Source organism: Nycticebus coucang, chromosome 6, assembly GCF_027406575.1.
Source record: "Nycticebus coucang isolate mNycCou1 chromosome 6, mNycCou1.pri, whole genome shotgun sequence".
In the NCBI taxonomy this organism is placed as follows: Eukaryota; Metazoa; Chordata; class Mammalia; order Primates; family Lorisidae; genus Nycticebus; species Nycticebus coucang.
Genome location: NC_069785.1, coordinates 99,476,714 through 99,501,948, shown reverse-complemented (window position 1 = coordinate 99,501,948; position 25,235 = coordinate 99,476,714). Strand labels below are relative to the sequence as shown.

Here is a 25,235-nt window from a genome sequence, read left to right as displayed (position 1 = left end):
TGGGTGAACGTGCAGGGCTTGTCTGTGTCTCTATGTGACTGTCATTTATGGGAACTATGAACAGTGAAGTTTTTAAATCATTGACCATTTCTGGACTGGGGCTTAATGTTTTCACAAATTACCTGGAACGGTGGTTCCTAATCCATAAAGGAACCAAAGTTCACATTCACATGTGTTCTCAATGACCAGCCATTAGTAACACCACTACTGAATGAAGACTCGTGATAAATTTATTTTAAAAAGGAGGTTTTATATACAAAATGCTTTGGGAACCAATAACCTAGCAGAAGCAAGCTGAAAGCTTCACGAAGGAAGAGGCTTACCGTCTCATTCATCACTGCATTCCCCAAATACTTAACAAATATTTGCCAAAGCAATAAAGTGAAATCTTCAAATTTCCCAATGGCCTCAAAGCTGTTCCAAATTCAAATGCAAAATTAACAAACAAGGCTCATAAGGCAAAATTATAGTAAATGATCATCAGTGAAGGCAAATGTGAATGAACACTTAGGGAAAAGCAATACAAATTATACTATTAGAATAATGGGATCTGAACTAGACTGTTTAATAAAGAGGCTTAGGCATCAGCTTAGACTGTTCCTTTAAGATACCATATTGCATGTTTGTTTCATCACAAAAGGTCCAGAGAACACTAGGAATTATCAGAGAGAACCCTGCAAGCAAATTACAACTTGCAATCCTGCCCTATTCAGAATGACCCTGCATCCTCAGCCACCACTGCTGTGCAGACCTGGTTCCCCACACCTTCAGAAAGACACACCAGAGTCGGATGAGGTGCTGAGAAATGATACTGAAGTTGGAAAATGTCTGGAAGGGCTTTCTAATGAGATCCTGAAAATCAGAACTCTTTTTCTGAAGAGATGAAGATTTAGAGGAAAAGGAGGAGTGTAACTGAAGGTTTATCAAACCTCAAAATACTAGAGAGGAGAAGGCAGTATTCTTAAGTTGGAAATGAAAGATGTAGACAAAAGATGACTTCAGCCAATAGTCAGAAACTGAAGTTATTACAGGTAAAAGATACGTTAAAATGTAGCAACATCCACACATTCAACTCTAAAAGTGGGGAAAAAAGGCTCTGAGGAACTAAGTACACGAACTGGTCATTGAACTCATGAGCTTCTTCCCTAAACACAAAGCTTTCCAATTTCAAATGACATTAAACTTGGTAATCTGTTTCTCTTAGCAATGTTTAGTAACAAATCATTAAAAGTACAATGATAGGACATAAGAGAGGCAGTGGTCCTTCAAAAACATTAAGAAAAATCTCATCTCTATCCAGTGAATCCTGTTTAGTGAGACAAGGAGGCAGGAAGTGTGTTACAGATTCACAAAGTGAAAGTGAAAGGCAGCAGGACTGAAGCAGCACTGTTGGGTGAGAACTGGATAGAAGGATGGATGAATATCTTACAACCTGGGGGGACTTTAACCTGCTTCCCTTCATGACTGACTATGGCTTATATGCTGATATAATCTATCTGGGCTCAATTATTGTCTATAATGGCTAAGAATGTTTAAGTGGTTAAATGAAAGGTAACTTCAACTATCTAGTTTAGAAAAAGAAGCATCCCAGGGCTCCAACACCAGAACAAAAACCCTAGGATGCCAACCCTCTTCTCCTGGGGGAGAAGAGGGAGGGAGAGAGACACAGAAGGAGGGAGGAAGAGAGAGAGATGGAGGGGCAGACCAGGTGTGGTGGTTCCTGCCTATAATCCCACTACTTTGGGAGGCTGAGGCAAGAGGATCACTTGAGGCCAGGAGTTTGAGGCAAGCCTGGGCAACATAGCAAGACCCTATCTCTGCAAAAAAATAGAAAAAATTAGCCAGGCATGCTGTGGCTTGCACCACTCCTTGGGAGGCTAAGGCAGGAGAACCACTTGAGCCCAGGAGTTTGAGGTTACAATGAGCCATGATCATGCCATTACACTCTAGCAACAGCACAATCCTATCTCTTAAAAAATACATATATGTATGTATGTGTGTGTGTATACCATGTATGTGTGTGTATACTGTATATTGTGTGTGTATGTGTATATATATACCATATATTTGTCTCTGTGTGCATATATTTATGGAGAGAGAGAGAGAAAGAGGGAGAGGGAGGAGAGAGACAGAGACAAAAAGACAAAAGGAGAGGAGAGACAGAGAGAGGGAAGTGGAGGGGAAGGGAGGGAGAAAGGGGGTGGGGGAGGGAAAAGAAAGAGGAAGGTATTCCTTAGCAGAATCTAAGACCAGAAGAAAGTACTGCAGAGGCCAGGTGGGCGCGGTGGCTCACAACTGCAATCATAGCACTCTGAGAGGCTGAGGCCAGCAGATCTCTTGAGCTTAGGAGTTCCAGACCAACCTAATCAAGAGTGAGATCCTGTGTCTACAAAAAAATAGAAAAACTAGCTGAGCATCATGGCAGGTGCCTGTAGTCTAGGAGACTGAAGCAGGACAATCACTTGAGCCCAGGAGTTTGAGGCTGCTGTGAGCTCTGATGGTGCCACGGCACTGCACCTGGGGAAACACAGTGAGACCCCTATCTCAAAAAGAAAGAAAGTACTGTTGAGTTGGTTGCCAGGTAGAGGAACTTCTTTTGTATCAGGAATGAAAGCTGGACAGGAGAAAGACAGAATGAGCAAGCAAGCTGCAGAGTAAGCTGCTGCTCTCAAGACGTGTGGGAACTTCAGCCTGGATGCTAGCAAGAACACTGCTTCCAAGGGTGGTAGGGAGAGAAGGGAGCTCAGTGAAACTTCTGATGTATCAAAGGAAACAGAAAAAGAGGCCCATGTTTCTGGATCCAGAACAAAGGCCCAGTCTAGGAACGGTAAAGCTAAAAGAATACGAAACTGGGCTTGGCACCTGTAGCTCAGTGGTTACAGAGTCAGCCAGCCACATACACTGGGGCTGGCAGATCTGAACACAGTTGGGGCCTGCTGAACAACAATGACAACAACAATAAAAAAATAGCTGGGTGTTGTGGCAGGCGCCTATAGCCCCAACTACTTGGGAGGTTGAGGCAAGAGAATCGCTTAAGCCCAAGAGTTTGAGATGGCTGTGTACTGTGACACCATAGCACTCTACAGAAGGTGACACAGTAAGACTCTGTTTCAAAAAAAAAAAGAATAAGAAACTGTAGGCTGGGCATGATAGTTCACGCCTATAATCTCAGCATTCTGGGAGGCTGAGACGAGGCAGGTTGATTGCCTGAGCTCAGGAGTTCAAGACCAGTCTGAGCTAAAGTGAGACCCTGGCTCTAAAAATAGCCAGATGTTGTGGTGGGCACTTCTAGCCCCAGCTACTTGAGAGGCTGAGGCAAGAGGATCACTTGAGCTCAAGAGTTTGAGGTTGCTATAAGCTATGATGACATTGCACTCTACCCAGGGTGACAAAGTCAAGACTGTCTCAAAAAAAATTAAATAATAATAATAATAATAATAAATGAGTAAGAAACTGTGGGGCCACAGGAACTGGCTTTCACTCCTATGCTATCAATAATTACCTGTGTGAGTGGTGCCTGTGGCTCAAAGGAGTAGGGCGCCAGCCCCATATGCTAGAGGTGGCAGGTTCAAACCCAGCCCCGGCCAAAAACTGCAAAAAAAAAAAATTACCTGTGTGAGGACCTTGGGTAGGCCTTGGTTTAATATGTAAAATTAAACAAACATTAAAGATCTCTGAATCCTTGAACAGACTACACAAATCTGCCCAAAAACTCCTTAGCCTGTAACAGCTGGGCAAACTAATCTAGAACTAATGGATTTCTTAATAAAAATTAACTCCTAAAGTGAACAGTCTCTCTATTATATACATATCACTGCCTCCTCAACACACATTCTGAGGCCTACTTGTAGCTCTAAGTGAGCCCCAGGTCACGGATGTTCAGGTCAGTGGCCAAGGTTTCATTTCATGAAGTGCCTGGTATTCAAACAAGTAGCAAAAAACGGTCCAAACAGACTGAGCACTATGTACAAAAACAGCTGTGTCCTCCTGCTCAGACAGACCAGACCAAACAAGTCAGCTTTGCATTGAGGACCATTCTGGTCTCTTGCCCACCTCTCCAGTCACTCCCCAGGACATCCTTCATTCTCTCTCACATACTGTCGGGCCTCTGTGTCAGCACTCAAGCTATTCTCCCAACTGGAAAAGAACATCTGATACCTGACCGCACTGTGGCCCTAAACACAAACATGCCAAAAAACTCCCTCAGCCTGAGCTTCAGCTCTAGAGCCACGTCCTTCTGAGTGCTGTGACACCCATGGTCCCCTGCTCTTCTCTTCCACTTTCTCCTGACCCCTGTGACTCTACTCCTCAGCGGGAGCACCTGCCACAGTGGGCTGGAATTGTGAGTCTTGTCAGTCCTTCCCATTAGTCTGTGAGCCTCTTCAAAGCTGGGATCATGCCTTTCCCTCTACTTCCATGACCTAACACACCTGGCTTCCCAGTGGTAAATGAACTTTCCCTGTTCCCACCGCTTGCAGACCATTCCCCAACGCCGTTCCAACTGCCCAGCTGAGGCCCCTGCCCTTGCTTGCCTTTACCCAGAGGCAACTTCTCCTCCCTCTGGTCATGCCCTTTTCCACCCCAGCCAAAGAGCCCATTTCCCAAGAACAGAATTATAGTGCCAGCATTGCAAAAGACTCACAGGATGCTAGAGCTGAGAAGTTATCTGGTCCCGGGCTTCCAAGGGCCTGCCTGCAGGGTGCTGCACTAACTACGAACGGGAACATGGGGTGCAACTTGAAGCAGACACCCAGGGCCGGGCATATAGAGTCTGAGTCTATGAGTCTAGGAGAGAACCCTGCTTTTGCTCTTCTACAAAGCTTCTTGTTTGATTCTACTAACACTGGTCTAGTCCAACCTCTTCATTATATACATAGAGAACTGAGACTCAGAGAGGGGAAATGCATCCATTAGTTACCAAATCAAGACTTACAGCCAGCATGGAAGACACAAAGCTGAAGGCCCAGACCCTGCTTTTGAGCACCCACACGTGTAAGCCACCAAAACATCCGTGGGCACCACTGGAGGCTCATAAAAGCCACAGAATCCTCACAGCGTCACCTCCCTTGTGCTCCCTTTTGTTCTTCCTCACAGCGTAGCTGTCCCCCTTTACCGCAGTTACTGGAGAGAAATGCTCTCTTGCTTTCTGCTTTATAAGCCCCTCCACCAGGACTCACTATTCATTTAATGTCATTTCTGCATTCAGATCTCTGTTTGCATGTCTTATGGGCATCTAATACCTAACATGTCCAAAACCTACCTCTTGATTTCCTCCTATGGCCTTCCCCACTTTAGTAAATGACAACTCCACTCTTCCATTTGCTTAGGCCAAAACCTCTTTCCTGCATATCCTTCATCCAATCCACAAGCAAATCCTGTCAACGCTACCTTTAAGATACACCCAATTCGGCAGGGCAACCATGGCTCATACCTGTAATCCTAACACTCTGGGAAGCCAAGGCAGGTGGACTGCCCTGAGCTCATGGGTTTAAGACCAGCCTGAACAAGAGTGAGACCCCATCTCAAAAAAAATAGCCAGATGTTGTGGCAGGCGCCTGAAATCCCAACTACTTGGGAGGCTGAGGCAAGAGGATCGCTTAAGCCCAATAGTTTGTGGTTACTGTGAGCTACTGAGCTATGACGCCACCACACTCTACCAAAGGTGACAACTTGAAACTCTGAAAGAAAGACAGACCCAAGTCAAACCATTTCTCACTGACGGGTCTCCTTGCTTCCACTTTTGCCTCTTCTAGTCATTCCTCAACATTATAGCCAAAGTACTACTTCTAAAACACAGGTAGGCTGGACACAGTGGCTGGCCCTATAATCCAGGGCTTTGGAAGGCTGAGGCAGGGGGAATCACCTGAAGCCAGGAGTTTAAGACCAGCTTGGGAAATTTAGCAAGACCTCATTTCTATAAGAACAGAAAGATTACGGCCGTAGTGCACCATGATTGTGCCTGTTGTACACCCCCCTTCCCTGCCACCGCACTTCAGCCTGGGCAACATAGTGAGATCTCGTCTCACACACACACAAAAATGCACATCAGATCATGTCCATCTTCTCTTCAAAACCTTTCAATGCCATCCAGACTCATGCAGACTGAAATCTGGTCTTTCCCACAGCCTGCATGCCAAGCTGACTGACTACCCTCACTCTCCTGCCTCCCTCTCTCAGCCCATCTGCCAGGCCTACTGACCACTACCCAGGCCGCAGGCTCCCAGCTCCAAGCCTTTGCTCTTCCTGTTCCTTCTGCTTGGGATGTTCTCCCCCAGATCTCTGTGGACTCACTTCCTCACTCCTTCAAGTCTTTACTCCAATGTCACCTTGTCAGGACCATTCTGTGTGTGACACCAATACCCACCCACCATCAATCTCTGTCCCTTTACTCTGTTTTATTTTTCTTCCCAGCACTTATCACCACCTACCATATGTAACTGCTAATTACTTTATTGTCTATTTATAAGCACCAGTGTGTTTGCTGGAAGGTAATCCACCATTAGTAAGGGGGAACAGTTTGATAAGCTCATTTGTCCAGAACTAATTCAAGATCGTGACAAATTGCCAAGCAAATTTATTATCAAACATCTGGCAAATATGCAATGTTTGGAGGGTTTTTCTTCTTTTCTTTTTCTTTTTTGAGGCAGAGTCTCACTATGTCACCCTTGGTAGAGTGCTGTAGCGTCACAGCTCACAGCAACCTCAAATTTTGGGGCTTAAGTGATTCTCTTGTCTCAGCCTCCCAAGTAACTGGGACTACAGGCGCCCGCCACAATGCCCAGCTATTTTTTTGTTGCAGTTGTCATTGTTGATTTTAACTGGCCCGGGATGGGTTCGAACCCGCCAGCCTCATTGAATGTGGCTGACGCCCTCCCCACTGAGCTACAGGTGCCGCCAGAGGGTTTTGTTTTTTAAAACATTTTATAAATAGAACTTCAGTGGTGATGGAAGCTCAACTGTGGGAAGGAGTCTACCCAAAGTAACCCTTGTCTGTGAATCCAGGGCCCCTGAAAGGGCTGATTAAATTAAATAGTATAGCCATGGAAGATGCCTAACTGATTGGTGTCACCACTACAATGTTATCTATCTTGAGCAGTGTGACGTCAGTGGAGAGGGAAGGACAGCTCTGAGAACCACAGGGAAGAGGAGGGCACATGGTGGCCCTGAGTCTTAAGAAAAGCGGAAACAACTCTGTGAATAGACTAAAAAGCACTGAATTGTAGATTTTGAAGGGGCAAATTGCATGCATGTGAACTTATGTATCCATAAAGCTGTTATATTTTTCAAAAGATACAAAGAAAGAAAAACAGAACTGAAGGGCACTGGGATTATGCAGGACCGTAAAGCTGACTGAAGCAGTGGGGGTCAGACACAGGCAGCAAAGCTGACAGAGCTGGGAACACAGACCAAACTGATACGACACCCACTCCTGCTCCTTCTCTGTCCTCCCTCCCCATTCTCTCTTCCCCCTCCTTCCTCATCCTTCTCCAATTAAAAAAAAGTGATACTGTGTAACCTGTACCCTCTTCTCCTTTGCTTATCTGCAAACAGACCTCCATACTAACTGGGTACCATACTTTGTTAGAAGGGAACAGGACACAGAGATTTGAAAAATGTGGGACAGGACTCCTCTTGTTCATGCACCAACCTGGGGGAATTCTTCCCATTTAACTTTGTAAAAGTATCATCTCACCCCAGATTTAATAAGAAGCCAGAAGCCTCAGACCTACTGGGAACCAAACCTTTACTTCCTGAGCAAATGGTCCAGAGGGCATTCCACAAGATCACTCCTTCCCCATCTCTGGTACCCATGCGTTGGTGTGCCAATCTCATCTAACACAGGCAATTTACGGTCCCAAAGATTCCAAAAGTGAAAGGTTTGGGGGACACAAGCAGCATGCTATATTAGTCTTGGTATAGCTCTGTAGTGGCTTTAGATCACTACAGAGTTCAGGAGCTGGTGAGTCGGGGGCCAGGTAAAGAGTTTCTCTCCCAGGTCTGCTCTGCTCTTTCACTGCAGTCTCTCTCTCTTTCTCTCTCTCTCTCACACACACACACACACTCTTCTCTTTCTCATCCCTTCTCCCCTATTCCTTCCTTTTCCCTAGTATGTTTTTTCCCTCTCCACACTCCTGCATCTTCCTCTCTTGTTCTCTCTCCCTCATCCTCCTTTTCTTTTTTCTTCTCTCAACAGAGATCTGAACGGGCTCGCTCTCTCTTGCTTTCTTTCACTTTTTTTTTTTTTTTTTGAGATAGAGTGTCACTGTGTTGCCCTCGGTAGAATGCTGTCACAACTCACAGCAACCTCAAACTCTCGGGCTTAAGTGATTTTCTTGCCTCAGCCTCCCAAGTAGCTGGGACTACAGGTACCTACCACAACGCCTGGCTATTTTTTTTTTTTTTTTGGTAGTTGTCATTGTTGTTTTAGCTGGCCTGGGCCAGGTTTGAATCCACCAGACTCAGTGCATGTGGCTGGCGCTCTACCCACTGAGCTATGGATGCCGCCTCTGTCACTCTTTTATTTATTTTTACTTTTTTTTAAAAGGCAGGGTCTTACTATATTGCCTAAGCTGGCCTCAAACCCCTGGGGTCAAGCAATCCTTCACCTCTTGCCTCAGCCACTCCTGACTAGCTAGGACTACGGGCATGTGACGCAGAGCCCTGTAAGTGGGCTCTTCTACCATAACTGCTCAAAATTCAGAGCAATCAGCCTTTGCAGGAAAGCAGAGACCAAGCCAAGGCAGCTTTTCATCAACAGCTTGACAACAGATCCAATATCCAAGTGTTCTGTGTGTGCCAACTATACATCACTGGCAATCCAAGAGAATGACAGAAATAATGTGTCCAAAGGAAAAGTCCTACGTGCCTTTCTACCATCAGATACAATGGAACATTAAGAGCCTTATCTTTTTTTTTTTTCTTTGTAGAGACAGAGTCTCACTTTACTGCCCTTGGTAGAGTGCCGTGGCATCACACAGCTCACAGCAACCTCTAGCTCTTGGGCTTAGGCGATTCTCTTGCCTCAGCCTCCTGAGCAGCTGGGACTACAGGCGCCCGCCACAACGCCCAGCTATTTTTTTGTTGCAGTTTGGCGACTGGGGGGCAGGGGGCTGGGTTTGAACCCGCTACCCTCGGTATATGGGGCTGGTGCCCTACTCACTGAGCCACAGGCGCCGCCCCAGAGCCTTATCTTTTAAAGACACATAGTGATATGTGTCTTTCATGATGTCTGAGCAGGAGGAAGAAAGCAGGGAGGAGGGGATCTGTAAATGAAACAAGATCAGCCATGAATTGATAGCTACTGACTCTGTATCTGGGTGAGGAGGACATAGAGGTTTATCCTTTTTTCTACATTCAGTAGGTTTATCTTTTTTTTTTTTTTCCTACATTTTAACATTTCAGTACAATAGGATCCAGCCCTTGGAAATGGTCCAACTAGATTACCACCAAGGTCACACTCATTAAGATGGTGATTATTTAAAAACAAAACAAAACAGAAAATACCAAGTGTTGGCTTGGTGACCATAGCCCAATGGTTACGGTGCCAGCCACATACCTCGAGGCTGGCAGGTTCGAAACCAGCCTGAGCCAGCTAAACGACAATGACAACTGCAACAACAACAAAAAAAAATCTGGCCATTGTGGCAGGTGCCTGTAGTACCAGCTACTTGGGAGGCTGAGGCAAGAGAATTGCTTAAGCCCAATAGTTGAGGTTGCTGTGAGCTGTGATGCCACAGCACTCTACCCAGGGTGAAATAGTGACACCCTGTCTCAAAAAAAAAAAAGAAAAGAAAAGAAAGAAAATACCAAGTGTTGTGAGGATGTATGGAGAAACTGGAACGTTGTGCATCACTAGTGAGAATATAACACAGTGCGGCCATTATAGAAAACAATATAGTAGTTCCTCAAAAAAGTAAACACAGAATTATCATACAATCCAGCACTCCACTTCTGGGTATAGACTCAAAAAAATTAAAAGCAGGGTCTTGAGAAAGACAGGTTTATAGCAGCATTATTCACAATACCCAAAGGTGGAAGCAACCCAAGTATCCATCAATGGAAAAAAGAATAAACAAAATGTGGTATACTTACACAGTGGGATGTTATTCAGTCTCAGAAAGGAAGGGACTTCCGACACATGCTACAATATGGATGAACTTTGAAGGTACTATCCCCAGTGAAATAAGCTGGATACAAAAGGGCAAATATGGTATGATTTTACTTATATGAAGTCCCTAAGGTAGGCAAGTTCAAGACAGAAAGTAGAATGGTGGTTGAGAGAGACAGGGAGTGATTATTTAATGGGTACAGAGTTTCAGTATGGGATGATAAACAGTTCTGGAGGAGGACAGTGGTGATGGCCGCACAATTGTGAATGTACTTAATGTCACTCAACTGTACCCTTAAAAATAGTAGATTTTGTTATAAGTATTTTACACACACACCCCCCCCCCACACACACAAAGGAAAACATCCCACCAAGGGATAAAAAAAAGTCTCTTATGTCCCTCAGCTCTTTAAGGCCAGTTCAGGTCAGCCTAGACATCATACCTTAGTGAGGTTCTCAAAACAAAGATGTGGCGAGCGTTGCTGGGGTAGTGGAGCTGTGGAGAAAGGAAAAACTTCTACCTAGGCACATCGTCTACTGTCCAACCACCACCTAAGGAAAGAAGACAAATAAAATATATTTGTAATGGGCCTAAGGGTTAAAGTAAGGAAAGATAATTTATAAAGTGGCTCATGCCTATAATTCTAGCACGCTGGGAGGCCAAGGTGAGTAGATCACCTGAGCTCAGGAGTTCAAGACCAACCTGAACAAGAATGAGACCCTGTCTCTAAAAAAACAGCCAGGCATTGTGGCAGGTATCTGTAGGTCCAGCTACCAGGGAGGCTGAGGCAGGTGGAACTCTTGGAGCCCAAGAGTTTGAGGTTGCCATGGCACTCTACCGAGGGTGAAAAAGTGAGACTGTCTCAAAAAAAAAAATAAATAAAAATATATTAATTATCAGTGTAACCTGGTTTCTTATACCCTCAATGAATCCCCAACATAAAAAAAGAAAAAACATTAATTAAAAAATAAAAACTAATAATAATCCAAGTATAGGCAAAACCCTGAAAAAAATCCCCAAACATAAATTCAAAGTAGGCCACAAATGTCAAAGACAAAACTTTTATTGGGGCAGTGCCTGTGGCTCAAGGAGTAGGGCGCCAGCCCCATATACCCGAGGTGGCAGGTTCAAACCCAGCCCCAGCCAAAAAAAAGACAAAACTTTTCCTAGCCCCAGACCTGCTCTCCTTCGCCTGGTAATTCAAAGGAGAAACTCTAAGTATAAATCCCAGTTCTACTACTGACTTGTCTTGTGACCTGGGGCAAGATTCTTCTCCTCTAGATCTGTTTCCCATATGTAAACAGGCTACAATAGGAATCAAAGGAGTTAATATATATAAAGCTCTTACAGCACTGCTTTTCACATAACAAATACATGTATTTGTTAAGCATTATGCTGCCGACGCAGTGGCCAGCAAGCTTTCCCTCAAAAGTTCTCTGAGTGTCCAAGCAGACTGTTTGTCAGAGCATGCAGAGAGTATAGAGAGATGAAGGAATGACGTCTGGATTTTCCCACCACACAGCTCCAGGATACCCACCGAAGCTGAGGAAGCACAGGCCAGGAAGTGGGGGGTGGGGACAGGACCAGAGGGCAGGCAAACTGGGGAAATTTACAATGGGCAGTCATCTACCTGTACCCACGAATGACAAAAGGTCTCATCCCCAAATTTCTGATTTGGCTTGTTCTCACTCTAATCCTGCATTCGTCTATTTAACTTCACTTTCGTCCTAATTTTGACAGATTAGTATTTAGTCTGGATTCTAAATAGACATATAGACAATATTTAATATAAAAATTAAGAAGGGAAGGGAGGGAAACTAATTCTACAGAAAGGAAGTAAAGAAAACTGTTTTTTTTAGATAGTCTCAAGCTGTCACCCTGGGTAAAGTGTCATGGCATCACAGCTCACAGCAACCTCAAACTATTGGGCTTAAGCGATTCTCTTGCCTCAGCCTCCCAAGTAGCTGGGACTACAGGCGCCCACCACAATACTCGGCTATTTTTGTTGTTGTTGTTGCAGTTGTCATTGATGTTTTAGCTGGCCCATGCCAGGTTCGAACCCGCCAGCCTCCAGTGTATGTGGCTGGTGCCCTACCCACTGAGGTATAGGCACCGAGCCAGGACCTTTACATTTCAAAACATAAACCAACAAGCAGACCCTATGCTGCCCAATTGAGGACAAAACCAGGCCAAGCACATTGTGGCTCACGCCTATAATCCTAGCACTCTGGGAGGCTAAGGTGGGAGCAATGCCTGAGCTCAGGAGTTCGAGACCGGCCTGAACAAAAGTGAGATCCCATCTCTACTAAAAATAGAAAAACTAGCCAGGCGTTAGGGCAGGCACCTGTAGTTGCAAGTACTTGGGTGGCTGAGACAGGATCGCTTGAGCCCAGGAATTTGAGGTTGCTGTGAGCTACGATGGTGCCACTGCCCTCTACCCAGAAAGACATAGTGAGATTCTGTCTCAAAAAAATGTCAGAGACCAGTGGCCAGCTGTTTTGAGTCTGAAGTCCAATAGTAAATTCTCCAGATTAACCTCAGATTAACCTCCTTCAGCCACTGTATTCTGTCAGATAGTTACCCAGACAGCCTCTCAGATGCAATAACTTGGTCTGGCTGCAGAAAGGGGTTGACAAACCCAGCATCAGGCTTCACTGACCACAGCTGGGTGCTCCTTCCAGGTCGCCCTATTCACATGCTCACCGGGATATGCAGTTTGTAAGACAATATTCCCACCTCACAAGCTCCTCACTAATGAGTGAACTACAATTGGGACTTGGGCTCCCACCTGCCTCTAAAAACTGAGCCACCCTTGTGCTCTGAACCCTGAACTGGAAGGTCAGCTTTCACATTTTTGATTTCCCAACCCTGCATCTCACCAACATGCTATGTGATATGTCACAAACTTCCCTTCAGTTTGGTGCTGAGACTTTCACTATAGCCTTTGCCATAATAATGACATGCCTTGGGCAGCGCCTGTGGCTTAAAGGAGTAGGGCACCAGCCCCACATGCTGGAGGTGGCAGGTTCAAACACAGACCCGGCCAAAAACAGCAAAAAAAAAAAAAAAAAAAAAAAAAAGACATGCCTTATGAGTTGTAAGATGAAAATTAGAAAACACTATCCTAGAACGTTGTCTTAGATTAGAGGTTCTTCTAAAAGTAGAAAGATTAACAACTATCAGAGCTGAAGAGATCCTGGCAAACCATTAAATTTAAGCCACTCACTGTATAATAAGCCAGGAAACTGAGGATTAGAGAGGTGAAGTAATCAAATGAGAAAAGATACATAAACTGAAAAGAGTTTTTATTACTTTTAAAGATTCCTGTTATTCCTGAAAGGTCATAGAGCCCTGCCCTGGACTTCCTTCCCATCAGAGCAGCTGAAGTCTCCCACTCACAGTTACCCAAATTCTTCAAATACAGAGGATAAGGTTTATTTAACCCCTAGACCTGGATGCCCATTAGGGACATCTGGGGAGCAATCCTAATGCCCAACCCCAGCTCAAACCAGCCATCAGAAGAATCTCTATGGGCTGGGACCCTACCCAAACCTCCCCCCAAACTAACTTCCTTACAGTTTTTTGTTTGTTTGTTTTTTCTTTTCTTTCTTTCTTGCTTTTTTTTGCAGTTTTGGCCAGGGCCAGGCTCAAACCCGCCACTCCCAGTATATGGGGCTGGCACCCCATTCCTTGAGCTACAGGTGCCATCCTGTTTGTTTTTTGAGACTTTTTTTTTTTTTGGAGTCTCACTTTGTCACCTTAGGTAGAGTGCCATGGTGCCATTGTAGCTCACAGCAATCTCCAACTGTTGGGTTCAAGTGATCCTCCTGCCTCAGCCTCTCAAGAAGGTGGGACTACAGCCATCACCACTGCAGTGTCCAACTGGTTTTCCTATTTTTAGTAGAGACAGGGTCTCACTCTTGCTCAGGCTGGTCTCTAACTCCTGAGCTCCAGGTGATCCACCTGCCTCAACCTCCCAGAATGCTGGGATCACAGGCATGAGCCACTGCATGGGCCCCTTGCAGTTCTCTAAATACTCTCTCGCCTCTGGTGGTTTTGCATCTGCTTTCCCTCCATCCTTACTACTTTTCCCTCACATATCTGCATGGTTCACTCTTCCATCTCCTTCAGATCTCTGCTCAAATGTCTTATTTTTTGTTGTTGTTTTTGAGACACAGTCTCATTTTGCCATCCTGGTAAAGTGCCATGGCATCACAGCTCACAGCAACCTCCAACTCTTGGGCTTACGTGATTCTCTTGCCTCAGCCTCCCAAGTAGCTGAAACTACAGATGCCTGCCACAATGCCTGGCTTTTTATTTTAGAGATGAGATCTCGCTCTGTCTTCAGCTGGTCTTGAACTCCTGAGCTCAGGCAATCCACCTGCCTGGGCTTCCCAGAGTACTAGGATTACAGGCGTGAGCCACTACACCCAGTCTTGCTCAAATATCTTCTAATCAATGAGATTCCTCTGACTTAAAATAGAAAATCTGCCTCCTGATACATTATCCCTGCTTTATTTTTCTTCATACTTCTCATCATCTCTCATACTTTCTATTTTACTTGTTCATCATCTCTAAACCACACACACTAGAATATGAGCTCCATGGGGGTAAATTCTGTTTGCTTTGTCCCCTGCTATCTATATTCTCAGTGCCGAGCACATAGTAAGGCTCAAACACTTATTTTAAAAATTAATGGATACATCAGAAAGAAACCAATCTCAAAGTATGTACCAAAAAACCATAAAGAAGCTGATAATGGCTCAGCGCCAGTGGCTAAGGCGCCAGCCACATACACCTGAGCTGGTGGGTTCATATCCAACCCAGGCCCGCCAAACAACAATGACGGCTGCAACAAAAAAATAGCTGGGTGTTGTGGTGGGCGCCTGTAGTCCCAGCTACTTGGGAGGCGGAGGCAGGAGAATAGCTTGAGCCCAGGAGTTGGAAGTTGCTGTGAGCTGTGATGTAACAGCACTCTACCCAGGGTGACAGCTTGAGGCTCTGTCTCAAAAAAAAAAAAAAGAAAGAAGCTGATCACACCAAAATCGCTTCTCCACTAATTTGATGTTGGCAAAAACTTTTTAAAAAGGAGCCAGAAACCTAATGAAACAAAAGCCATTTACAGATAAGTATTTCTAGTCAATTAATTCACCCCAATTGTGTTTGTGAGCTCAAAACAATCTGTTCAGAGAAACAGATAAAACTATGGAGACAGAAAATAAAGTTGAAAGATGATTGAGGGCGGTGCCTGTGGCTCAGTGAGTAGGGCACCAACCCCACATACCAAGGGTGGTGGGTTTGAACCCAGGTCCCGCCAAACTGCAATTAAAAAAAAAAAAAAAGAAGGAAGGTGACTGAAAAAATGGATTTCAGATACCATCCTAGTATATGTTCAGGTTTAGAAGCAAACCCAAGAATACCAACAGCTATATTTAGATAGGAAACAGCTTTCAGCGGCCAGAAAGAAGAGAGGTTCCTCTCTTGGACTGTAGTCTGTAAGATGCAGGCCCAGCACTAGGGCATTACTGCCTGCTCTCCACCGGGTGAACAGACCTGGCAGCCATCAACAGCTTGAGGAGGACTCTTCCTTTCCTCGTCTCCACCTACTCCTATAACTCCACCTACTTTTAAAACTTATTTCAAACTATTGACAATACTTTAGCACTGGAAGCCTTTGTCAAGGCCATCACAGCAGTTGGGGAGCATGCTGCCATCACCAAGTCTCACTGATGTCACCTGCTGTGCTCCAGGTCTGCTGCCCTCAGCTGGGTTAGCTCTTTCTTCACCTCATCTGGTCTCTCCCTACATAGTCATCCTGCTCATCAAAGATGACTCTTTCCCAAACTCCATTTTCATCAGGTCATCAGGTCTGCTAGAAAACCTAAATAGTTTCCTACAGCCTACTACATTAGGACCAGGCTTCAGGCTCTGTTTTCCAAAACAGCCATGACCCAGGCCTGGAGCAGGTCAACTGACTTTATAGTGTAGCAGCTGCCCCTCATTCACCTCATAGTACCAACCCATTGCCTCCCCACCAGGTGAGATGGGAAAGGCTAGAATAGACTGGGCTAGTCTCCAACAGCCATCCCTGCTGAAAGCATCCTCCTCACCCTCTCCACACAATCCACAATCCTCTGCCCACCAGATTCCAGCCACACTGCCCTTTCCTGTCTCATCCCCACAACATGCACACTCTCTCACACACACAGGCTCTCATTCACTTTCAGTCCTCAGTAAATTTTTTTTTTTTAAGAGACAGAGTCTCACTTTATTGCCCTCAGAAAAATACCGTGGCATCACACCTCACAGCAACCTCCAACTCCTGCACTTAGGTGATTCTCTTGCCTCAGCCTTCCAAGTAGCTGGGATTACAGGCACCCACCACAACACCTGGTTATTTTTTTTTTTTTTCTTGCAGCTCAGAAGTTTATTAACCAACGGGGTTGGGTCAGCTGGTGTTTACATGCTGACCCCTGCAGCCCTGTATCCCGGCTGTAGTGAGGAAGATGGCTGGCTTCTCTGCTGGCCACAGGTGATATCATCTCAGGAACATGCTGAGCCCTCTCTCCTGGGTCCCTGTTGCCATGGCTGGAGTCCAGCACTATCAGATAGGTTCCACTTCTGTTTCTTGTGCTTGAACTAGAGTATCGACATTTTTTAGGATCTCAGCATAGTATGGGCCAAATACCTGCTGATTATGATGCATCAGCTTGACAAACTTCCGGCCTAGTTCTGTCAACTCTCCTTCGATGTGATTAAGGCCTTCAGGGAAGTGTAGCAGAGACTCCTGCATGCCACGAACCAAACAGCATTTGAGAAACAAAAGGAGGCGCTGATCAATGATACTACGGACACGGTTTTCTTTCTTGGTGATGTTCTGGAGTTGTCCTATAAGACATACTGTGTTTTCACTGCTTAGGGCAGTAAAGCCCAGGTCCTTGAGGCCACAATGAATTTCCTGAGACACCTGTTCACTCACATTCACCATAGCTTCTTCAGGCTTGGAGTTAAATTCCTCAGTCACAGCCTTGGTTATGCATTTCAGTTTATCCACAAATCCAGGTGAGTTGAATAAAATTGAACCAGAGAAACTTCTAGCCACTAGTAAGACTGAGGCCAATATAGTCAAGTGGCGCAAATGGGACCCCATTTCCTGGACCCGGATTCTGTCCATCAGCAGAGTCTCAGGGAATTCTTCATTTTCAGGATCCCAGAGGAGGAGATTCAGGTAGCCCTGGTATAGCACCATTATGGGATTGGGAGGATCTGAATTCTTAGCTGCCTTGTCTGGAGTTGAACAGGCCATGCTGGAGGAGCTGGGGATGTCAGGAGAATCCAGACATGGTGTAATGAGGTCTGTGGCTGCTTTGGTTAGCCATTTCTTGGTGTAATCAAGGAGATTGGGTTGTTTGTCAAGGAGTTCCTGGAATTTAGCTCTTTCATACTGGATGGAATATTCCTGCAGGTAGGGTCGAATGCTCTGGATGGTATAGTTCGCCATGTCCATTTTCATTAGGCCCAGAACATGGAAGATGCCCCTCAGTAACTGTACTGGATCTGTTATGCTCTGTAGTTTCTTTACTGCTTCATCTCGAACTGGTGCACATAGCAGGGTCATCAAACTAAGAATGTAGTTTGAGAGACGAGAGACATCTAGGGCTCCATGTTCTGCTTCTTGCTTGAGGAGATCCATGTCCAGAACTTCTTTAATCTCATTTTTTAGGCGGATGTGGCGTGGTAATAGCAGTGATAGCAAAACCTCCTTAACTTCTGTCATAAGTTCAAGAGCACAAGTGAATTCGGGAGGATTACTCAAGAGTTGTTCTCTTAAATGGTCCCAAAAAACTTTGTACAATGTCTCCATGAACCTGTCTTCCAGACTGTTTGGAGATAAAACATTCTCTTCCATGTAGAAATCTTGATTTACCATGATTTCATGAGCAATGCTCATCCTGGAAACTTCGTTAATTGTTTCTATTAGACGAGGAGAGTAGTTATTTAAACAGAAGTCTTCCTCTTCTTGGTTCTTCTCTGATGTTTCAGAATTATGGGCTCCACACTTTGCTTCATTAGGATCATTTTGGAGTACAGTTTCCTCACTCTTGGGCATCTTGATGTTATCTCTTCCTCTGTTCTGGACCGGCTGCCCCGCGGCTGAGTATCCACCTGGTTATTTTTTGTTGCAGTTTGGCCGGGGCCGGGTTCGAACCCGCCACCCTCAGTATATGGGGCCAGCACCCTACCCACTGAGCCACAGGCACCACCCAATCCTCAGTAATATTAATTGTGCTCCTACTAGGTGCCTTGTTCCAAGTCACCGTGGATGGTGCAATCAGCAGAGCAAACCAAGTTCCTGCCCATGTTGAGCTGACAGTCCAACAGAGGGAGGCAGACACAGATTCATAATATGCCAGACAATCTTCCTCAACCTAGGCTCCTCATCTGAAATCAGAAAGGAGAGTGGAGACATTCTCACTCCTGAAGTGAGAGAGCAAGCCACTTGAGAGTGTAGACAGAGGAGAAAGTAGAAAGGCCCCAAAGCAAGAGCAGGAGCAGGAGACAGAATGGGAGGCAGATGACAGTAAGTCCCAGACAGGATGTTGCCCCCAAATGGAAGGCTGCAACAGGACTTGGGGCAGAGGCATAAAAGTGTTGACTTACATCGTTAAAGGATCATTTTCCACTGCCTATACATCTCAGTTTCTGTCATTAGAAAGAATTATAAGGATTTGTTTTCCTCTTGAATGTTTCCAAATTTTCTAAACTGAGTATGTATTATTTTTCTAAACGAGGGGAAAAAAATTTCCCAAACTTAAAGACTCAGCTCAAATTTCAACTCTGCCTCAAAACCTCTCTACCAGTGCCAGCTCACTTGTCCCCCGATACCCCACCCAGGACCACCAGGGCGGACCCCGAGTCAGCAACACTCACCTGCAGCAACTGATATGTGTAAAAGTTTTTCTTGCTGCCTTCACTTCTCTCCTTCCCTGCAGGACTATTTCCCTTTAGACCCTTTTGCCCCTGAGTGACTGCCTGGGTCCCAGTCTTTCTCTCCATTGACTTAATTCCCAGTAATTAAAGCTATTATTTGGTGATGAACTACTAAGTGTATGACCCCCCATAGGGGGTATAAATATTCTTTAAAAGGATTCTAGGCTCAGTGCCCTTAGCACAGTGATTACAGTCACATACACCGAAGCTGGCAGGTTCGAGCCTGGCCTGGGCCTGCTAAACAACAATGACAATTGCAACCCAAAAAATAGTCAGGTGTTGTGGCAGGCGCCTGTAGTCCCAGCTACTCAAGAGGCCGAGGCAAGAGACTTGCTTAAGCCCAAGAGTTTGAGGTTGCTGTGAACTGTGATGTCATGGCACTCTATCCAGGGCGACATAATGTCTCAAAAAAAAAAAAAAAAAAGGATTCTAAGATGGAAATGTAAAAGCCTTAGGCTCAGAGGAATGGAGGCACTGGGGTTTATATTTTGAGGACATGGGCTACCTTCGCTGAGGTACAGTACTTTGGGAAGCAGTGTGTGTGGGGGGGGAGTGCAAGTGAAATACTGAGACAAGATTACATAACTGCTACCACCTCGCTCCTCCCAAATGGCCATTCAATCCACTTTAGGTACAAAAGAATATTCCCCACAGGTAACTCCAGCTATCTCAGAGGGTGTCCTATTTGAGAGTAACCACTACCCTCAGAAAGTAAAGCCCCCTTAAGACACTTCGGTCCTACAAGCAAAATTGTTCTCTAATTGCTTTCAGTGGGGGAACTCCTTGAGAGCCAAGTTCATCTCACATGATTCTTTAATGCTCCACAGACCATCAGCTTTGAGTTGGGCCCAGGGTAGGTCTTCCATAAGCAACTATAGATTACTGGTCAACACGGTCTAGTTGCAAAAAGGCTCTACAATATATCAAATAAAAGAAAATATTGTAGGCCAGGAGCGGTGGCTCAGGCCTATAATCCTAGCACTCTGGGAGGCTGAGGCAGGTGGACTGCCTGAGCTCATAGGTTTGAGACCAGCTATAGTGAAACCCCATGTCTAAAAACAGCCAGAGGTTGTGGCAGGCACCTGTAGTCCCAGCTACTTGGGAGGCTGAGACAAGAGAATTGCTTGAGCCCAAGAGTTTGAAGTTGCTGTGAGATGTGATGCCAGGGCATCTCTACTGAGGGCGAAAAAGACTCTGTCTCAAAAAAAAAAAAAATAATAATAATAATGGTAATGACTTGGTACCCATAGCTCAGTGGTTAGGGCGTTGGCCGCATACACTGGGGCTGGTGGGTTTGAACCCAGCCCTGCTAAAAAACAACAATGACAACGGCAACAAAAAAATAGCCAGGCATTATGGCAGGTGCCTGTAGTCCCAGCTACTTGGGAGGCTGAGGCAAGAGAATCACTTAAGCACAGTAGTTTGAGGTTGCTGTGAGCTGTGACGCCACAGCACTCTACTGAGGCAACATAATGAGACTCCGTCTCCAAAAATAATAATAATGATAATAATAATAGTAATGGTAGTGTTATGGATGGCAGTAAAGAAAAAGAATGGTAGTATTAATCAGACATCTGATATTTTTAAGGGCCTAAAGATTTACAGCTCTAATGAAGTATTTAGATGGTAAAATGGCTTTTATACAACCTCAGCCAGTTCCATTCAGGGTGGAGAGTCTGTCTAACAAGGCAAAGGCAGAGAGCAGACCCTCACCACACAAACCAGAGCCCTGGCTGCACCAAGACCAGAAAAAACTGAAAAGCTGCTCAGGGCCCACTCCTGGGCTCCCCTTTTCTGCTGAAAATGCCAAATCTCTGCCTTAGATGTGTCTCCAGGGCCTAGAGTAGCCCTGGAATGGTTGGCAGTTACAATGGACACCTATCTTCAAAACCTCTCCCTAGCAGTGGCTCCTGTGGCTCCGTGAATAGGGCGCCATATACTGAGGGTGGCGGATTCAAATCTGGCCCTTGCCAAACTGCAACAAAAAAATAGCTGGCCATTGTGGCAGGCACCTGTAGTGCCAGATACTCGGGAGACTGAGACAAGAGAATCATCTAAGCCCAAGAGCTGGAGGTTGGGCAGTGCCTGTGGCTCAAGGAGTACAGTGCTGGCCCCATATACCGGGGGTGGCGGGTTCAAACCCAGCCCTGGCCAGAAAAAGAGCTGGAGGTTGCTGTGAGTTGTGACGCCAGAGCACTCTACTGAGGGTGACAAAGACAAAGTGAGACTCGGTCTCTAAAAAAAAACTTCTCCCTAGGGCAGTGATTTCCAACTGGTGTGTCGTGAAAGGATCTTAGGTATGCTACAAAACTTTTAAAGATCATGAATTAAATTATTTTCTTTTCTCTTTTTTTTTTTTTTTGTAGAGACAGAGTCTCACTGTACCACCCTCAGGTAGAGTGCCGTGACATCACACGGCTCACAGCAACCTCTAACTCTTGGGCTTATGCGATTCTCTTGCCTCAGCCTCCTGAGCAGCTGGGACTACAGGTGCCTGCCACAACACCCGGCTATTTTTTTTGTTGTTGCAGTTTGGCTGGGGCTGGGTTTGAACCCGCCACCCTCGGCATATGGGGCTGGCGCCCTACTGAGCCACAGGCGCCGCCCTGAATTAAATTATTTTCAAAAGAACTTCAAAGCACACTAAATATATTCTTTCTTTTGTTTTGTTTTTTTTTTAATCACCGTAATTTAAGTGTGCTACGGAAATTTAACTGTAGATTCAAGCATGCCATGAGATAAAAAAGGTTGAAAAAACCTGCCCTATGACCTTGCTCTATCCTTCAGTTTGTTAAAGGAACACCTTCAACTTCAGGAAGTGAACTGGCAGAAAAGAGTAGAAAGTTATAAACTGCGGCAAACCAGGGGAATAAAAGTGTAGCCAGAGTCCACTACACTGGCTCATGTTCAGCTCCAGCTTGCCAAAGAAAATGTAGGTAAAATGTTTTCCTCTATCCAAAGACTAGATATAAGGAAGAAGCAGCCTCTACTTCACTCTCAGAATTGGCTGAGCCCCCCAAAGGAGGGAAATCCCAGGAAAGCACCGAGGCTCACTGATGGGAACACCAGTCCTTTGATCCCCTGGTTGGAACATCAAGGGGCTCTAGCAGTGGCCCCCATCCATGGGTGTCTGGAGACTGGGCCACATGCTACACTCCACACCAGAAAAGGAGTGAACACCCAACAAATGGAGCTAGGAACCAATCACACTCTCCTAGAAGGATGCAGCCCTGGCTCTCTGAATTCAAAGACTACAGAGGTGCTCACCTAATTCATCTGTTTGAAACACAGCTAACAAAAGCATCTTCCTCTGAAAGTGATCAAGGAAAAGGTGGCCAAAATTACACTTCTTCTCCAGGGACATGGTTCTAGGAACTTTGAGTTTTTGTCTTAGGGCATTCTATATTTGTCACTAAAATGAAAACAGATTTACAGGTTATTTGTTAGTCTCTGTTCCATAAGCCTTTACAAAATTGAAATAAAAGGAAGAAAATATAAAGAATAAGGTTGGCTGTGCACAGTGGCTTGCATCTGCAATCCCAGCACACTCGGAGGGCAAAATGTGAGAAGACTGCTGGCTTTACAAAAAAAATTCAGCTAGGCACGCTTATGGTACACACCTATAGTCCCACTCACTCAGGAGGCTGAGGTAGGAGGATCACATGAGCCAAAGAGTTGGAGGTTATAATGAGCTATGACCATGCCACTGCCCCTTAACATGAGCTACAGAGTGAGATCCTATCTCAAAATTAAATTCAATTTAACTTTAATTAAAAGATATATATAAAGTAAAATTCCACTACTTGAACATAAGGTGATTTTATGATGAAAAGCAAATCTACTCCGAGTTAGACCTGGGATATAGATAGGTCTTGCACCCATGGATTTATGTGCAGGACCCTTAATGCCACCTCTGGACAACTTAATGGTTTCAGGCTGGTCATGATGGTACACATGTATTGTGCCAGCTAGAGGCTAAGGGAGGAAGATCGCTTGAGCCCAGAGGTTCAAGAGAACATAGCAAGACCCTGCCTCAAAAAACCCAAAAAGTTTCAGTTAAAAATAAATAAATAAGGTGGCGCCTGTGGCTCAAGGAGTAGGGCGCTGGTCCCATGTGCCTGAGGTGGCGGGTTCAAACCCAGCCCCGGCCAAAAAAAAAAAAAAAAAAAAAATAAATAAATAAATAAATAAGGGCCAGGTGTGGTGGCTCACACCTGTAATGCCAGCACTCTTGGAGGCTGAGGTGGGTGGATTGCCTAAGCTCACAGGTTCAAGACCAGTCTAAGCAAGAGCCAGACCCCCATCTCTAAAAATAGCCAGGAGTTGTAGCTGGAGCCCGTAGTCCCAGCTACTTGGGAGGCTGAGGCAAGAGAATTGCTTGAGCCCAAGAGTTGGAGGTTGCTATGAGCTGTGACGCCACAGCACTCTACTGAGGGCAATAAAGTGGGACTCTGTCTCAAAATTAAAAAATAGGCCAGGCGCAGTGGCTCACACCTGTAATCCTAGCACTCTGGGAGGCCAAGGCAGGCGGACAGCTTGCGCTCATGAAGAACAGCCTGAGCAAAAGTGAGACTCCTGTCTCTACTAAAAATTAGAAAAACTGAGGGAAGAGGATTGCTTGAGCCCAAGAGTTGGAGGTTGTTGTGAGCTAAGACGCCACGGCCCTCTAGCAACAGCTTGAGACTCTGTCTCAAATAAATAAAAACAAAAATAAATGTAAAAATTTTTAAACTTTTTAAAGAAAAGTTTCATAATTTCTAAGGGGGCTCCAATAATCCTAGAGCTCTCAAAAACAAACAGCTGAAGTTGCTCAGACACACACACACATACTGACCTGACACCAGAGTTAATCTGTCTGCAGACACACACGCTCCTTTTTCTCACTCGTTGTGGTACTCTTTTCACAATCAGTCACACATCCTTTTCATCCCCTGGTGTGTGTTAATGAGAGAAGGGGGTCACCTTGATATAACACTTTCAGAAAGAAATGGAGAAGGTAAGGGGCTTAGCCAAAGTCACATAGTGTGCAGAGGACAGCCCATAAGTGCTGACAGCTTTAAGGAATGACTCTGGTGAAACCAAACTCAAAAGGTATTCATTAACTTTTCTTTGAGCCATAAAAAGGATCAGATATTTCATTTCAACATACACACACTTCCCTGCTGTCAAATAAAAGCAAATGGTTGGATAAAGTTAGCACTCTGCTTCTCTAAAACCATTTCTCAGAAGTAATCAGCTAATAGCTATCACATCCTATGCCTCTTGAGCGCCTAACAGGGCGGGCACTAGAGCAGGTGCCCACAGAGACACAAATGAACATCAGCACTTAGAACTCTCTCCTAGTCAAGAAGTTTCTATAATATTTTTGTAAGAAAAGGTTCAAATAAATTTACATATAATGATAGGGAAAGCAATAAAGATCTAACAAATACCAAAATATTAAAAAGTCAATAGTTGCTCTAGTTGCAGGATTTGTGAGTTTTATTTTCTTTGTACACCTATCTGTATTCCCTAAATTTCCTACATGAATATGTATTTCTTGTAGTATTTTTACAATTTTAGAAGAAAAATAAGCCACAATCTAGTTTAGTCTACTTGGATTTTCTTTTTCACCACAGAAAAATATAGATTCAAAACTCTAGAGCAGGCATCCTCAAACTTTTTAAACAGGGGGCCAATTCACTGTCCCTCAGACTGTTGGAGGGCCGGACTATAGTTTAAAAAGAAAAAAAGAACTAATTCCTATGCACACTGCACGTATCTTATTTTGAAGTAAAAAACAAAACGGGGTGGTGGTGCCTGTGGCTCAGTGAGTAGGGCGCCGGCCCCATATGCCGAGGGTGGAGGGTTCAAATCCAACCCTGCCCAAACTGCAACAAAAAAATAGCTGGGTGTTGTGGCGGGCGCCTGTAGTCCTAGCTGCTTGGGAGGCTGAGGCAAGAGAATCGCGTAAGCCCAAGAGTTAGAGGTTGCTGTGAGCCGTGTGACATCATGGCACTCTACCCGAGGATGGTACAGTGAGACTCTGTCTTACAGAAAAAAAAAAAAAAAAATGGGAACAAATACAATTCATACCGCTTCATGTGGCCTGCTCTAGAGGGCCCACCACTCTTCCAGGATTTGCAAAAGCAGACA

At 45.0% G+C, this 25,235-nt stretch overlaps 2 protein-coding genes across 7 annotated transcripts in view; both read right to left on the bottom strand.

The window, feature by feature from the left end:
* ZNF592 (zinc finger protein 592) overlaps positions 1 to 25,235 on the bottom strand; it is a 58,601-nt gene that overhangs the window by 25,780 nt on the left and 7,586 nt on the right. For 4 of the 6 annotated variants that reach the window (XM_053593387.1, XM_053593385.1, XM_053593388.1 and 1 more), the window contains one exon: positions 10,552 to 10,660. The exons of 1 other annotated variant lie outside the window; for it this stretch is intronic. The gene's annotated coding sequence lies outside the window, so the exon portion shown is untranslated. Of the gene's footprint in view, positions 1 to 10,092; positions 10,188 to 10,551; positions 10,661 to 25,235 lie in introns of all 6 variants that reach the window. One more of the 6 variants, XM_053593390.1, reaches the window with a different exon arrangement.
* Positions 16,544 to 18,248, bottom strand: LOC128587348 (T-complex protein 11 X-linked protein 2-like). The gene has a single exon (XM_053593392.1). The coding sequence runs from the start codon at positions 18,217 to 18,219 to the stop codon at positions 16,714 to 16,716; it is 1,506 nt and encodes a 501-aa protein (XP_053449367.1). The 5' UTR covers positions 18,220 to 18,248; the 3' UTR covers positions 16,544 to 16,713.

Bases quoted from the DNA above. Each gene is read 5' to 3' on its own strand.
- LOC128587348 (XM_053593392.1), bottom strand. From the start codon at position 18,219: ATGCCCAAGAGTGAGGAAACTGTACTCCAAAATGATCCTAATGAAGCA.